The sequence below is a fragment of the Lissotriton helveticus genome, chromosome 3_1, assembly GCF_964261635.1.
Source record: "Lissotriton helveticus chromosome 3_1, aLisHel1.1, whole genome shotgun sequence".
Lineage (NCBI taxonomy): Eukaryota > Metazoa > Chordata > Amphibia > Caudata > Salamandridae > Lissotriton > Lissotriton helveticus.
Window position 1 is genome coordinate 404,455,621 of NC_136061.1, and position 17,548 is coordinate 404,473,168.

The 17,548-nt window shown below is 43.1% G+C and overlaps 1 protein-coding gene across 2 annotated transcripts in view; it reads left to right on the forward strand.

Moving 5' to 3' along the window:
• Positions 1 to 16,886, forward strand: part of LOC144822536 (aldehyde oxidase-like) — a 578,143-nt gene extending 561,257 nt beyond the window's left edge. For both annotated transcript variants that reach the window (XM_078680182.1, XM_078680181.1), the window contains exons 34-36: positions 8,188 to 8,355; positions 14,047 to 14,597; positions 15,269 to 16,886. In XM_078680182.1, the coding sequence (XP_078536308.1) occupies positions 8,188 to 8,355; positions 14,047 to 14,097 (219 nt within the window). In that variant the 3' untranslated portion in view covers positions 14,098 to 14,597; positions 15,269 to 16,886. The remainder of the gene's footprint in view (positions 1 to 8,187; positions 8,356 to 14,046; positions 14,598 to 15,268) is intronic.
• The last annotated feature ends 662 nt before the right edge of the window (positions 16,887 to 17,548 follow it).

Below are 17,548 nucleotides of genomic sequence, written 5' to 3' on the forward strand. Positions count from 1 at the left end.
GGTGAAAGCCGTATTGCTCATATGCTGTTAAGTGTTAAATAATTTTAGCACCCATTTCTGATCTACCAGTAGCTTGCAGAAACCTTTAGAGTAGCTCCCCGTCTTGAGTTTATTTTTAACTAAGAATTGCGATAAAGGATTGTTGCATATTCTGTTTAAAGTTAAGGAAAGGCTATGTTTATTTTACATTATTATCACGCTTCAGCTAGCACAGCATTATGAGGAGCAGTGCTCAGTCAGATTTATGACGCATGTGGGTTACAGACGTTCACAACTGAAGCACTGAGGTATTTAACTCTTAAATAAAAGTAGTTCTCAATTCAATATTGGAGCGTGAGAACAAAATTATTTTTCTGAATGTTTTCAAATGAGAGAAAAATAAAATGAAGAGTTAACTTAATGATTAAGTTAACTCTTCATTTGAATTTTCTCCCTTTTCAAAGTGTCACATTTACAAACAGCACGCATCTTGCTCTCAGTGGTTGGTAGACACAGTGCCACATTTGTATCTGACAAACACAGTAATTTTCTTGTCAATGGGAGAAATTTAAAGGGAAGAAAATGTTTCTATGAAACATTGTCTGAATGTTTTTCTCTACTTCAAATTAAGCCAATTATGTCCTATTTTTTTATGATGCATGTTTCTTCACTTTAAATTCCTCACATTTAAACAAATGACTGTATTTTCCTGTCATAAATATGGCACCATGTCTACAGGCACTAGGAGTAAGATGCCTGCTGTTTGTAAAGACACTTTGAAATGGGAGAAAATTAAAATGATGAGTTGTATGTAATGCATATAAACATGAAGTTAACGCTTCAGTTGAATTTTTCCCCATTTCAAAGTGTCACACACACAGCAGGCATCTTGCTCCCAGGGGCTGGTCGATGCACAACTATATTTATCACTAGAAAATGTTCCTTATTATGAATATTTCTGCAGAAATTTTTTTGACGCCAGCCGCCAGGACCAGGAATGCTTATCAGGGCATAGAGGTAGGTGGATGAACCCACCACATTGCGCTAAATGCCGACGACCTTCTGATCTATTTTACAAAATACATCTCTTGCAGGCACTTTCAGGACTACTGGAGCAATTCGGATGGATTTCTGGACTGACAGTTAATTGGCAGAAATCACGCGTGTTTCCTACGTTGGTAGATCGTGGCCCTCTGGGGGGGTTTGATGGTTCTGCAATGGGACCCTCGATGTTTGCAGTATTTGGAGGCACAGATTTTCCACAATGCAATTGACTTGCTTGAGGGGAATGGTGTGAAGGCGATCTGGGCTCTCAGAATGAGCATGGTCTTTTAGAAGATGCTCCCCCTCTCAGTTGCGGACCTTGTTGCACTATTGATAAAGAATTGCGCTCCCCCGGCTATTATATTTGTTCATGGTACTACCAGTGTAGGTTCCTCGGGCACTGTTTCCAGAGAGTGATTCGCTTATCGTTACTTTTATATGGGAATGTGGCCGCAGATGAGTAGCTCTGGCCACGTTGCAGAGACCGGTAGGGGATGGAGGGTCTGCTGTTCCCGACTTTGAATCTTAATATATGGCGGCACAGCTCCAACGGCTGATGCAGTGGTTGGCAGGCAGACTGACATCTGGCGGGAGTTGGGTCCTTTTGTCCCTGAAATTCACTGATCGATCAGAGTGCTAATAATGCTCAGGTGCCCTAATGAGGGGCATACCATGGAATTTCAGGTGCTGCTGCGATGTTGGGCTCTATGCTTTCAGAAAACACGTGCAAAAGTCCTATACGCACCTGATATTCCCATGGAACTGGTAGAGGTATTGCCACATGAGGGCAACTGGAGAGGACTGGCGGAGTGGGTGGCTGCAGGAGCGTACATTGGCTTGTTTGGAGCTGAGATACTCCTCACATTTGAAGAGTTCCAATCAGGGCAAGATCTACCTCTGGTCCACTTTCTGCTCCATGGAGCTGTGACAGCTGCAATACATAAACACTGGGGTGTGGGCATGTCAAGAGTTGTCAATAGATAGTTACGTCATCGGAGACCATTAAGGCCCTCATCTTCCCATAGAAGATAAGGGAGGGCATGTTGCAGCCCCTCTGAGTTAGATGAGAGGAAGACCTGGGGAACCTCATTCCCGAAGATGATTGGTTGGGTATATTGGAGAGTACCCTAATCTCAAGAAATCCCCTTTTTAAAAGTATACATTTCTATGTTATACATAGGGCATATCTCACCTCTGGGCGTATAAATAGATATTTTTATACAATGAGTGCGAAGTGTCCAAGATGTGTAGAGGTAGGAGAAGAATTTATATACCCGATCTGGTATTGCCCGACGCTGACTGCCTACTGGGAGACAGTCACTAGTGTGCTCACTGAGGTTATTGAGAGGGAGGTCCCCTGCCATCCAGAACACTGCTTATCTTATTAAGCTGGTTTTGACATACTGCTAAAACCAAAGCCACGAGTAGGTTTAAGAACCTAGCTTTTATTCTTGCAAAGCGGGAAATTACAAGGAATTGGAAAGCCCATGGGGAACCCCAGGTGGTGATATGGAGAACTAGAATGAATAGTGTGGTATGAAAGTGCAGGGCTGGTCCGAGAGGCTAGATGTGAACAAGGCAGTTTAGTTACAATGGGGTAACCCAGTATCCCTCAGAACCTGGGCAATAATGAAAAAATATGCACAATTGGTTCTGTCGGGTGCATACTATTTCTTCAGATTTCTCTGACTATTCAATGAACTATTCACATTTAGACAAGTTAATCAAAAGAAATCCGAATCCAAACCATATGAGGTATTTCAAAAACTTGTATAAATAGCATCATTTATAAATACCCTTATTTCAATATTTACATGGCTGTTAAAGGCACATAGTGACACATAATATGTGAAGAAGGTGACATTTAGTGCTCAGTGATATTGTGAAGGTGTAAATATACAAAGGTGATTGGGGGGGAGAGGAGGTGGAGAGAGAGTTGGCCAAAGATACAGGATATTTCAGGTAATTCTGCGGACTAAATGTACGAGTCTCATTGCAGAGTCCTATAGCTGGTCCAAATATTGTAATGTCGACGTTTTAACCCTGGATCTGCACTGTTGGAAGGTCAATGTGGGTCTTCATCAGGACTTGGTAGGGGGGTAACAGCCTGTTGATTATAATGATCAACGGTCAGGTTTGGATTGGGAGGAGAAGTGCCAAAACGATGGTGTAGCACTTAAGGCGGTGAGAACTCACCTTAAAAAAGCCCAGACAGGCTCACCGGAAAATAGCTCAAGAAGTGTCACTTTCAAGGCTGTGGGTAGTAGTAGGAGCCTGTTGTTCCCGTCATTCAGTGTCATAAGATTACTATCCCATTCTCAATTTCCCTCATGGGTCAGGATTAATGGTGGTGGGTGGAAGACTCACCTCAATTGTGGATGGTGGTGAGTTAGCGTAATGATCAACTCACAGGGTACTCAATCAATGTTGTGGGTAGCAACTTCAAACACAAGACGTAGTCTGTAGGAAGGAGAATGTGAATTAATTATCTCCATCCCGGGATTCAACTAATAATATAGGGAAGTAGTTTCTCATATGGCAGTCTGCTCACCTTTAAGATCAACGTGTCAATTTCTTTGGCGCACGGGTGTTTTGATTTTTTTTGCCGCGTCCACGCTCGCAATTGTGGTAGCTGGGGCTTGGAAGCGGGACAAGTTTAATCCTGCTTAGCAAGCGCGAGGACGTTACGCCGGCAGGGACGCGTAACTGATTCACATCGTCTGACGTACCGGGACAAGTCAGTGTTCGCGGTGGCGGTCAGCCAAGCACGAAACAATTCATTTGGAAGGAATTGTGAGTTCAATAGCTGTGGTGGTACTATTTACAGTGTGTCACAAAATACAATTATACATAAATTTAGAATTGCACGAAGTGCATGAAGTGACATTAAAACACGGAATTCAAAGATATTTCAATACGCTTCGCATCCAATTACTAGAGCATTTCAGAAAGCATTTCTAGTGCAAACATTTAAGTTTAAAGATAACCTGGCACAATTCTGTTGCATGCTTAGTCCTTGGTTAAGATACGTAGAGTGCGTATGTTATTATTGCTACTGTATTCCAAAGCAATGCCAGCACAAATAAAGTGCACTGTGCATTCATCTGTAGCATACCCGATACTTAATTATGACATGTGACCTAGTCAGGCCAATGTTCCCGGTGGCTATCAGCCGGATTTATAAAGATTTTATAATATATAATATATACATGCGGACGTAATATTTACAGTGTGTCACAAGGTACAATTGTACACAGATTTGAGAATGCACGAAGTGCGTGAAGTGACATTAAAACATGGAATTCATAGTTATTTCCAAAATTATAGTGAAAACATTTACATTGACATATAAGCTGGCGAAGGTCTGTGGTGTGCTTAGTCCTTGGTTAGGACATGTAGAGTGAGAATGTTATTATTGTTACGGTATTGCAAAGCTATTCCATCACAAATAGAATATATCTGTAGTTAAGACACGTACAAATACTGATTTTTTTAGGTTCTGTAAAGCCATTCTGATACAAATCAAATAGGCTATGCACTAGTCAACAAAAAATACCTTCAGTGTGAATTTTAATTTTTACAAAGTCGGTTAGGTGTCACATATGAGCTGTGGGTAAGTTTGACATTCGGAGTGGAAATATTACAGTGTGACTGCGCCCAAGGGTCAATTGACTTGAAGTAACAGTCCAGGATGCACATATTTACAGTGTGGATCCAACATTCGGAATGCTGTGTCAATGGAACAAGTGTTGTACTATTCAAGTTAAGCTCAAGGGTGTGGTCGACCCATTCAACTACAGCTGTCCCATTTGTCTGGCAGTTTCTTCCACTTTGTTCAACCTAGTCTGCACTGAGTTAAGAGAATGGATCCATCTACACTCTTTGTAGTTAAGTGACGTGGCGAGGGACCCCCCCCCCCGGCATTTGGGCAGATCTTCTCTATGGCCCACCATTTCATATCTTCAGGTGCCTGCTTGTGTGTAGTGAAGTGTTCAACCAACGGTGCCCCCAGTGTTTTGCACCTTATTCTGCTCATATGCTGCAGGATCCTGGTTTTGACTTTCTGAGTTGTTTGGCCAACGCATATTTGGGTACAGGGGCAGAGAATTGCATATATCACATGGGAACTGCTGCAGTTAGTAAAGTGTGGCAATTTGTATGTTCTGTTGTTATATGTAAAGTCAGGGCCCTCCTGGCACAGGTCGCACGCTATACAGTGTCCACATCTGTGATGCCCAGTCACGGGCGGGAGGTCTTGTTGTTTGGGTGGTTATAGGAAGGCTTTCACAACAGTGTCCTTAATGTTCCTTCCCCTTTTGAAAGCAAACATCGGCTCTTGGTTAGTGTGTACCTCACTCGCAACAAGATTCCAATACTTCTTTATTATCTTTTTGATATCGTTGCTCCTAGTATTGAAAGTTGTTACGCAGACAGTATTGTTTGTCTCTTTAGGTCTTTCTTTGACCTCCAGCAGTTGGTCCCGGGGGCAGTACAAGCACGTTTTTTGGCACGTTTCAGTAGGCCGGTAGGTATCCTTTTTCCTTCGGACTCTTTTAAGAAATCCTTTCTCTGGGAGCAATTTCTTTTTAGCCTCAAATATTGTCCGTAAGGCAAGTTATCCCTTAAATTGCGGGGATGATGTGAACCATACATCAGCAGCATATTTCTCTCCATAGGCTTCCGGTATAGGTCACAATATAGCAAGCCATCCTCTACTTTGAATGTTAGATCCAGAAAATCTATTGCTTCCTTGCTGCTTGTCATTGTGAATTGGATATCATTACTTCTGTTGTTCAGTCATGCGTGGAATTCCATCAGTTCACTTTCTTCGCCAGACCATATCATTATCATATCATCGATGTATCTTTTCCAAACCATAATCTTGTTCAGGTAAGGGTTTGAATGACTGTATAAATGTTCTTCTTCGTTGCTGTCCATGAAGATATTTGCCGGACTAGGTGCATACGTTGCTCCTATTGCTACTCACTTGCATTGGTAGTAGAACTGTCTTCTGAACATGAAATAGTTCTTTTTCATCCCTATTTCTAGTAATGAAATCAGGAAGGTTGTGGGGATCTAGTGTGGTCCAGGTCTTGAATCCAACGTTTTTCTGATTATTTCTACTGCTTTGTCTTGTGGAATTGATGTGTATAATGATGACACATCCATGGTAACCAATATCTGGTTTTGGCTATTAAATGTCTGGCCTTCCAATAGTTGTATTATGTGCATGCTGTCGCTCACAAAAGATTTTGTTTTGGGGACCCATGGCTGTAAAAAATGGTCAATAAATTGGTTTAGTGGTTCCAAAATTGAACCGCAGCCAGACACAATTGGTCTGCCCGGTGGTCTCTCTAGTCGCTTATGTACCTTTCACAACTGAAAGGGGCTGTCTGGGGGGTCTATAGCACCCCCTACAGAGGGCTGCCATCAGGGGGCGCACTTGACAGTGTGCCACCTTTTTGCGGTGCACTGTCAGTGCCAGCATCAATAATACAGCGCGGGCACAGAGGCAAAGGGAATCCCTCATTTGCATGGGGCCACTCCCCCATGCAAATAAGGGAACTCCCTCTTGAGATAGTGCCATCTCAACATGTGAGCAAGCACTATCTGTATAACAGAAGGGACCGCACAAGCGTCTGCAAGACCTTCTGTAATACCTAAGTGCCTGAGGCCATACCAAGCGGGCGTTAAAGCCTGTTGCACCCCTGTAACACTTCTGTAATATGGGCCCTGGCATGCACTAAGAACTGTGGTATCAGAGCCCTTTTGGGGCCCTATTACAGATAGGGCACACTTTTCCTGTTTACGCCCCTGCACACCTTTAAGCAGGTGCGCTGGGTGCAGACAGGGAAAGTGCGCCATATTATGTTGAATGCAGTGCCCTCAGGGCACCACGAACTCGAGCTGCCCCCAGGGCAGCGCATTTAAGAAAAATACAGAGCGGCTCTTTGAAAGCTGGTCCGTGTTTCTTTGTGCAGGCAGCAACCCGTCTGCTCTTTTATGAGGAATTAGAGAGCCCCTTGCAGACAGGTGCAGTGAGTTACTTCACCCACCTGCAGGGGGATGCCTGGAGGGTCCTTAGGACTCCCTTTCATCCCTCCAGAGGGCTGCCTTTAGGAGGCGCACTGAAAGTGTGCCACCTTTTTGTGGTGCACTTTCAGTGCGCCTCCTAAAGGCATGTCTGCCTCTGCGCCCATGTCGGTAATACAGCACAGACACAAAGGCAGAAAGATTCCCTCTTTTGCATGGGGCCACACCCCCTATGCATATGAGGGAACACTCTCTAATTATAGCACTGGCGCTAAATATGCACCAGTGCGATCTGCATTACAGAAGGGGCTGCACAAGAGTTTGTGACTGCTTCTGTAACACTAAAGTGCCCCGAGGACGCACAAAGCCGGTGCAAACACCTGGTGCGCTCCCGGGGCACTTCTGTAATATGGCCCCAGATATTTGAGTTGGAAGCTGTTGAATATTTCTCAAAGCTGTCTTTGACACACATTAAATAGAAGATGGGAACACAACAGTCTAAAGGGTAGGTCTTTATATCACTAGAGCACCCAGAAATACGTGGCCAAAGGTAGGCGGGGTTCTCTATATATAAGCGCTGTGTACAGTTAAAGTCCTAATCAGTGCAGTGTGTGGGCCGAAAACCATTTTAGCTCACTTAAAATGTTGGAGATTCCACCATTATGGTGGAATTTACAGTTTTGTTAATGTATCCCGTAACTGCATAGTTTCCACTCCTTTAGGTGCTCAGATGCTTAGAATTACAGATATTGCGGGGAATTTTGCTCAAAAAGTTTTAATATTACAAACAAGAGACCAAAAATAATATTAAGGCAAAGGCAGCAAGGGTGAAGGTTGGATTTTATTAAGTAAATTATGAGACTGGTTAATGTCTATAAAGGAGACCACACGCGCAATCTCAGATTCAAAAGGTTTTACGGTACATTCCATACTGACTGGCTTTCATTTACATTTGCTGTTGATTTGCCGAGAGGAGAGTAGATTATCCTGAGCACGATTTAACTGCCAACACTAATTTATAAATGAAGAAACTTTAGGGCACAGACTGTGCTAGTTATTGGCATTCAGTTTGTACCTGCTCTTGAACTGCTCGCTGGTAGCTGATTCTTAACCTTCTCTCTTTCTCTCCAGGGCATTGGTGAACCAGCTTTGTTCCTGGGTTCTTCGGTCTACTTTGCTCTAAAAGATGCAGTGGTGGCTGCACGAAAAGAAAGGGGGCTAAGCCCGGCTCTCACACTCAACAGCCCCCTGACACCAGAGCGAGTTCGGATGGCTTGCGGAGATCACCTCACAGCTATGGTGTGTACTTAATGCAATGATAATGCATGCATTTAACATACCTCAATGATTGCCTCTATTCACCTGAGAGAAATGGTTCAAACCTTAAAGTAAATCGAGATATTGCAAAATTATTATACATGGACTGGCACTTCTGAACGTAGCTAAGTCAGGCTTTTGAAGTTTCCTTTTGTTGCTTTGTTGAACCACCGCTGGAAACAGCTTGGCCTCTGGCTTTCTATGGACACCTGAAAAGTTCCTCCAGAGCCCAACCATAAACCCTTGGCATCCCAGAGATCTCAGGGTGGTGTCAACTTAGCCAGCACATGTCCGTGACTCCCCTAATAAGGTGGATGGGTAGAGAAGTGACGTGATTAACCCAAATAATAGCCATATTGTGAAAGAGGAGATAGGGGGTGAGCTTCATGGGAGGTCAGATACTTTTCTTAAGTTAGATAATAAGCTGCAGATTATTGATGGCTGCATAAGAGATCATAATTCCTGTGAATGGAGAATGAAGGGACTGTGGAGAGATTGAGAGGACTCTGGCAGGAAAATATGTGCATTTTTTAGTATATTAACCCCCAGTTACCACCTGGTGCTGGATGCTCCTCACAGACAGGCCCAGTAGATGGATCAGCTGTAAGGATGGAGGTGCCTAAAGAGGTGGAGTCAAGCACAACATATGGTTGTGAATAGCTGAAGCATTCCAAGAGCAGGTTTTTGTCACAGTCAACTTGATCTCTGGGGAATGTGATCCGCACAGTCACTATACACGTATTTAAGTGATCTATGTGGGAATGTAACCTTACTCAAAGGGAGGTGAAGGACTTCCACGTTTTTCCACTGATATGTGGTGATACCAAAATAAACATTGTCCCTAACTGTAGCATTTCCCTACACTGAGTACTGATCGTATGCGTTTCCTCGATATAAATCTTATTTTTTATAACTCTTTTGGCAAAGTTTTAGGCAAACAAAGCACATACACAGCACATAAGCTTCATTATGACATGCCTCATACTGACCCATAATGTACAGTATAGCAGCAATAGTGTTGTGTTTTAAAGTTACACCATAAAGTATTATATCGGGCAGTACATTTTGGAAGTAGCACCACCATGGTTCCAAGATCTTCTGATACTTTCTGTCAAGCCTATTGCGTTGTACACCATCTCATCCACTTTTGCAGAGTAGTTTACACCTCTCAGCAACTCTCCATATGGTAGGGCTACATCTCAAATTCAGTGGCGTGTAATGTGTATTTGGGTGACCATCATTCCCATGACAACCAGAGTGCAGGATCCACACGTAACCTCCCACTCCCCCCTTACAGCAAGGATCACTGCTTTGTGTAGAGTTGTCAATTGTCCAACTATCACTTCCAGTGTTTTGTGTATTTGGCTGTGGTATCATACCACTGTGGGGTATTCCCATAGCATATGAAAAATGTTACCCATAGCAGAATTGCATCGTGGGCAGCTTGGATGACGATTTTGTGAGAAGTTGGCCTGGTATATGATGTTCACTATTCTAGTGAGCACCTTGCACCAGTCCAAATGACCCTTATGGTGATTGGTTGTAAGTCAACCTTATAGACCAGCTATCCTAGGGGTAGTATGGACAAAAGCAGTCTTAGGCTAAACTCAAGAGGGCATGTGAAGCCAGCTGTTTTACCATATGCAATCCCTTTTAATACCAAATGAAAGGACACCACACAAGTTATATATTATAAAACATATGTATTTATTACTAGAATAATCCTCTGTACTCTTTATGAGGGCAGAGGCACAAGCGTTAAACAAAGAACTTCATATAACATACAAAAGTTGCACAAATATGGATAGGCCCTGGTGGCCCCTAAAACCATATACTAAAATAGTGGTATAAGAACCACGTCACGAACAATGGTAAGGCCTAGGGCCTTGAGAATCGCTGGGGCTACACTGAACTAACAGCAGTTAGGACGTGGGAGGCCCACAGGATGCAGTGTCTGAATGCACACGCGTGCACCAATAGAAGCCAATGGTGCGTAAAAGTTAGAAAGTTGCAGATTTGGAAGTCTTCCGACTGGACTAGAACTTAACCACTTAAAACTAGGACACTAGGGATGTAAATCTCTACAGGAGCACCGTAGTACTTGCGTTACCTCACCCACAGGAAGTGGGTGCATAGGTGTCAAAGTGTGTCGGGTTTCGTTGTGGAGTTCTATGGAGCCTTGGAGAAAAGATGCTGCAGGCGACCAGGAGAGAAGAGTCCGGGTGGATCCAAGGGTGGATCAAAGATGTAGAGTACCTGAAAGCGGAGGGGACAGAGTCTGGGTCACTAGCCAGTGACCACAAAGGAACCAGGAAGGAACCAGGCGATGTCGGGTTGCGATCAGGTGATGTCATGAAGCTTGTCTCCGCTGCCACGTGGACCAGGAGGTATCGACGAAGACCAGGTGGTGGACACGGACTGTCCCACAAAGGCTCTCGCTGTCGGCGGTGTCGGATCTCGATTCAGAGTCAACAGGCCTTGGCAAATGCAACCCACGCAGGAACCAAAGATGGCTTCTGGGTCAGACCAGCAAGGTCTGATGGGCTGCTCCTTTTTAGGGGAGCAAGGCCCAGTCTAGAGCAACCAGACCAGCATTGTAGATTTCAGGTTTCGTCGTCGCAGAGGACACTAGCCAACGGGCAAGTGACCGGACAGATGCATCGGGCAGGAAAATGCAAAAGGGCCCCGCGCAGCACTCGGTGAGTGTGGAGAGGTGATCTGAGGTGCAAAAGCTGCTCGGGGCTGGGACTTCTCAATCCTCAATGCACAGCTTCGAGGATGCCACGGGAGCTGCACAGGAAGCACTTTGCTGGCTTTCCAAGATGGCCGGTCCCACGTCTCAGCTTTGCTGTGGCTGTGGATCGGGCTGTTGGATGTCTGGGAGTCTAGTTCTTGTTGGTCTCTGTTGTTCGAGCTCTGGCCGGAGCAACAACAAAGCAAACCTTGGAGCGCTTGATGGTGCCTGCTTGCACAGGGTGGTCACTCCTTGACCACAAGGGTGAATCTTCAGTCTTCTACGTCGAGTAGGATGTCGAAGGGTCCAGAGTTCCGTTTCAAAGTTTCATTCAGGATTATCTAAAGTCTATGGACACAGCTCCTACCTTTATTCCAAATCAAGGGGCTGGATTACCTGCTAGGTCCCTCCTTTGGGTGGGACCCAGGAAGGGGGTGGTTACACCCCTTTCCCTTTGTCCAGTTTCGCGCCAGAGCTGGGGCTGAAGTGCCCCAGCACCGGTTTGAACTGGGCTATGCATGGGACACCTGGTGTGCCCCTGGCAGTGTCTAGTTTCATTCAGCCCTCCCTGCCCCAATCCACTATCTCCTGTCTGGGGTGGTGTTAGCACCTCCCTGTGACAGGAAACCTTTTGTCCAGGCCTCCCCTGCCGGAGTTTCGGTCAGCAGCAGGAGGCCAGACTTGTGTCTGTGGCAGCAGCATTCATTTTGTGATGCTGAGGATTTGGTTGATTTTAACCGCGTTTAAGGAAAGTAACATGTCTTCTCCCTCTAGAAGGGTTGAATGCTACCCCCGTCGCCAGGACTGGCGAGGGGGTAGTATTCCAAAGCGTATGACACCTTACACAACATGTTTCGATAAAGCCAAACCAAAGATAGCATTTAACCGCGAGGTTCATAATGCACTTAAGAGTATATGGTATGGCAATATCCTAGAACAGCTATAAGGACATGGTTCCGAAAGCTGCAGACAGGCTCAGCTAATGCTAGAGCACCATCTCACATAAAACCAAGCACTCTGCCTCCAGGATTGTTAAGGCCTGCCATAGGAGTGACTTATAGGTGCATATGTGTCCAGATACAGGTTTAGACATAGGTATACTATATCTAAGCAAGGGATGATTACACGACCTTGCCCCAGCTGAGTGATCAGCCAGTTGTGTCAGTTTGGATGGCCAGCCAGGAGTGGCAAAAGATATGCTGCAGCCCCTGGTAGGCCTTGGATGGACCTATGCCCTGGGTACCTATGGTACTCTGTACAGGGGCTCATAAGGTGACCCAATCCCAATTGGTGATGTACCTAAAGTACATGGTTGTGAATTTAGAGAGAGAACAGCAGGGCTGTGGGTCTGATTAGCAGGCCCACAACCACATTAAGTCGAAAACCAGTGAAGCAAATAGCAAAAAGTGGGGTGACCATAGGAAAGCAGACCCTTCTCTCCTACAGATTTCTCCCCACATGCTAGAGTTTCTTGGGACCATAGTTCTATGAATATTCTTGAATTGTATTAGCTTGAGGAGCTAAGAAATAGCTAGACATCTTGAGGCCATTTTGACCTCTGTCCAGTCCTCTCTTCAAGGTTGCTTAGGGCACGTTTCTATCAGTTTCTCAGATCTTTTAGTGGCTCATTAGTGTTAATGATCAGTGACATGGATGCGGTGAAGATACCCTTTCTACCAAGCTTCTAGTGTTTCTTTCAATGCACACAGAGCATTGCACATTTGCAAATACTTATGGGAAATGCATTTGTAATGACAATTTCAACTTGCTAAGGCCTTGTGCTGTGATTTGATTTTATAACGTATGAATTATACAAATCAAAATATTCGCCAACACTGTATAAAATGAATGATATTTAATAAGTATTTTATTCTGTTCTTAAAACTTTAGCGTAGTATTTATTCTGTTTAGCTTAGGGAAACATGCTTTTATGACAATGTTGTCGAATAAAGTATTTAAACTTGTACTTGAAACTTGCAAATACTAATAACATTGGGACTTGTGCAGAGTGCATTTAGCTGACAGCTACTCCAAGGACTTCGATTAGTTGTTAGCCCGTACATATCCCAACTTTGAAATCCCTTGGAGCGTGCTCTTACCTTAAGGACCAAAATATATTACAAAAGGGAAGCATGAAAAGGTACCTTTTCGTGGCAGGCGTCGCACCAAGAGGCCCAGTAAATCAGGAGCGTTTCTCAGTTCATGTTTACAAAGTCTTACTTTTACATACTTTGCATATAATTTGATATACCTAGGTGAGGTGCTACTGTGTGTTTTAGCTGTTTGAATCTTGAAGACACCTTACCATAGTCTAACATAATCTGTGCTGCATTATTCAATCAATCAATCAGAGTACTTGTAAAGCGCGCAACTTACCCGTGAGGGTCCCAAAGCGCAGAGGCGGAGAGGGGGCGCTAATACTGCTCGAAGAGCCAGGTCTTGAGGAGTCTTCTGAAGGCGAGTAGGTCTTGGGTCTGCCTTGTGTGGGTAGGGAGGGTGTTCCAGGTCAGGTTATTGACATGCCTCATATTTTCAAGGCTCAGCTCGTGTACAGGTTCAGCTGTCCCTGTTAATTCATTGGTTCGCCCACCTCTGCCTTGCCCATAGTCAGGTCCGCTGGAATTATGCTTCAGGAGAGGACTAAATTATGCAGCAGGGTTGAATTATGCAACAAGAAAAGGCAAGTTATGAGGCATAATGCTGCATATTTCGTTATAGTATTGCTTTATTATTTTGACATTTCACACACGCTAACACTATCTGGGCAAATGTTTCACCTCATTAGAACCAATTTTCACCCAAATACAACAAAAAGCAATAGAAAGGTGACCAGTCAACCTGTCTGAAGGGTTTTCCACTTCGCAGCAATACAGATAGTCCCAGTTTTTTACATTGTTACTCGCTCGAAGTATTTAATGATTTTTAAAATTATTTTTCAGATTCCTAAAGATGATCCTGGATCATTTATTCCTTGGGCCATAGATGTGTAAATGAAAACATGGAGCTGCGATAAAGTTTGAAACAAATGTCATCTCATGTGACAATCCATCACATTTGTATTCCAACACCATGCCACAATGATTGAGGCGACCATGATGACCCGTCATATCTTTCACACAATGTACCTTTAAGTAGTCTGAACATCAATTCATGTACATTCTTTATCTAACAATCTTTGATAATCTGTAATCACTTAAAATCTAGAAAATGTATCAACAAACTAAAGGTGAGGAAAAAACACGTGTAATTATGTTTTCAACTATGCGTAGAAAATGCTTAGAAGTGACTGACATTTAAAATATTGTGGTTTCCATAGAGCATCATGCTCCTGATCGGCTTTTATGGTGGTGCCATTGCCAGTCTCGCTTACCAGGTAACTGCGTCTATGCCATTCAGGAGCATAAATCTCAGGAAATATCCATAATTCGTCGTGTGCTGGTATGCTTATGGAACTGCTGAGCAAAAAGAAAATGTATTTCAAAGATCTAGGGCTAGATGTAGGTAAATAGGATTTACCGATTCTAAAATACTGAATTTTACCGATTCGGTATATTAGAATCGGTAAATCCTATGTAGCTAATAATTTGGTAGAAATTACTGAATCGTTAAGATTTGGTATTTACGAATCGGTATTTACCGATTCGGTAATTGCCATTCATTATTATGGGCCTGGAGGCCCATAGGAATGAATGTCAATTACCAAATCTGTAATTACCGATTCGGTAAAATAGGGTAAAAGTCAAGGGTGGCAGGGTGTCACTTTGACACCCTGTTGCACCCCTGAATAGTGCTTGTGTGCACATGTGGCACACATACATGCCCTAAGGGCATGTATGTCTGTCACATGGCACAGGTGTAAATGCATGATTTGCATTTACGGAAGTATTCGTTATTTACCACCAACTAATAGTTAGTGGTAAATAACAAATCCTTAAAGCACAGAAGCACTCTTCAAAGTGCTTCCTACATGTTATTGACCAATTCGGTAAATACCGAATCGGTAAATGATGATTCGGTAAATACCGAATCAGTAAATACCGATTTGTTATTTACCGAATCCTCCCCTACATCCCAAATGCCCAATACCGGTTGGTAACGGCCGAAATTCGGTAATTTCGGCCGTTACCGACCGGTATTGGGCCACCTACATCTGGGTCCTAGTACCTAAAAAAGTAGAAATTCAAATTTGAAACAGTGAATGTTAAGGACTACAATTTGAAATGACTGACCTGCAACCAATTAAAAGTTTTCTTTTAACAGGAGTGCCCTATAACTATATAGAAAAGGAAAAATAATTGTATACGGGCTATTTCTTTGTTGCATAATAGACCTTACACATCGATTAATTTAATAAACAATGAACATTGAAGCAACACTACATGGCCTACATCCAAACAGCAGTGAAGTAGGGCGTAAACACAATAACTAATTACAATATGAATGAAAATGCTTTCCGTGACTTTAAATAAAGGGCAACATGTTGGTACTTGTGATGAGGTAATGTAGTTTTACGAAGAACAACAAATTCATTAACCTTCTAATTACTAACCCCATGGAAGGCGAGTCAAACTAGGTTAGGCTATGGGATGGGCAACTGAAGGTAGCAGCATTAAAGGGAATCGTAAAATTGAGAGACTTTTTTTTTTAATGGAAAATATGCTAGATCTAATCATTTGGCACAAATTTAGCCTAACATATTCAGTTACTCAGCAATATCATCTTCAAAAATGTTACTTCCAATATCTTCAATTGATTACTTCATCAAGGCTTTATTATCAGCATATTTGCAGAGATGTTATTAAGTGAAACTTTATGCCATTTCCAGAATTTTAGATTTAATTACTCAAGAATACAATATCACATATCCAATGCTTTCTCAACAGAATGTATAATAAAATGAAACAAGAATGCTCGATCAGCAAATGCAAGAAATTGTAAAGATGTTATCACATTAGCTACAGGTAGTTGTAACAAGTGTTTAATTTGCAAAATAATAAGTGCAGAGGAATGCAGTTTTCCTCAGAAGCCTACGGCTGGTACTATCAAAGGTCAGGATGCTGAATCTTTATTCCCTTCATCTTTATTTCACTCCACAGGTTCTTTTTAATTTCTGCATTCTAACTTAGTCACATTTTTCTGTCTTTCTCTTCCCCCATAATTCCCTGTTTTATGTTTTTCTCCTCCATGCTCTGGTCCAAAGTCTCTTGAGGAAAAATAAATACCGGTCCCCAAAAAAGAATATCAATGGGCCCACCAGCTAGCACCAGCTCAAATTAAGCACTAGTTATAACTCTGGCGGGCCCTGCCTTCACCTAGCTTGTGGAAAATCGCCTGCCTTATTTAGGTATGACCACTTGCTCTATGGCAAATTTCTGACAACTGTGCTCTGGCCAACATGGAGAGAGGACTTTTGTTATAAATTAAAGGTGTCATGTCGGCCCGCACATCATTCTTGTTTGTTTCTGCTCCTAAGAAACAAAAATAATCAAATGTTATTGATATACAGGGAGTTAATTACCAGCAGTTTGTGAACATTGTTTCTTTTTCCTACCTTGGTTGGCCATTTCTCGTTTTGTGGATCCACACAGCGAAAATCTGCATCAGGAGGCTAGACATAAATATTGTGAATCACCTGCTGCACTATAGTGGCTAACCTGCTGCACACAGGCCTTTGCCAGTGCCCTCATACACAAATCTTTTTTTGTTATTTGATTGCTGATATGCAAATAAAGGTTATTCTGGAAATAGTTCTCTGAAGTGGCCACCCATTTTAAATGTATTCCAGTCTTTGTGATGTTACTTTGAGGGGAATATTGTGAAACTTTTTTGTACTTTTTTCCACAGCTTTTTTAGTATTTGTTCCTAATAACCGTGTTCAATACATTTGTGTTTCATATGGGACTCTAGTTCAGTTTTTGTGTTATTTGTAAGTCTCCATTTTTGACTGTACAAGAGACGTTCTTTAAGTGGCAGTGAATGAAAGCTACTTGCATGAAGTAAACTATTTTTATCTGTTTGGTTAACATATGATGTCATTGAACAATTAGTTTTCAATATTTTCTAGACTTCTGTCCAAGGGCCTAATTACAAGTAGCCAGACTCCTGGTATTGGTCTTGCGAGTGCCAAATTCCCACTCTAGTGGTTGTGCGGGCATGGGACTGCTAACTGCGCCAAGGAACCGCTGGTCCCTGGTGGTTGTGTGGCAGTCAAGAGGCATGTATATGCTTTGCAGAACCGATGCCGTCCCGCCAAGCATATTACGACTTTCATCTACGCCACTGATTTCAAGGAGGTCTTTCCTCCATGAAAATTGTGGCCAAGATGAACGAAAGGGGGTCTTGCAGGGCTCCATGGTGCCTCATGCCTTGTAGATACACACAGAGTGGCACAATATGTGCCCCCCTGTGTCCATGCACAGAAGTTCCAGCACAGCAAAGTCT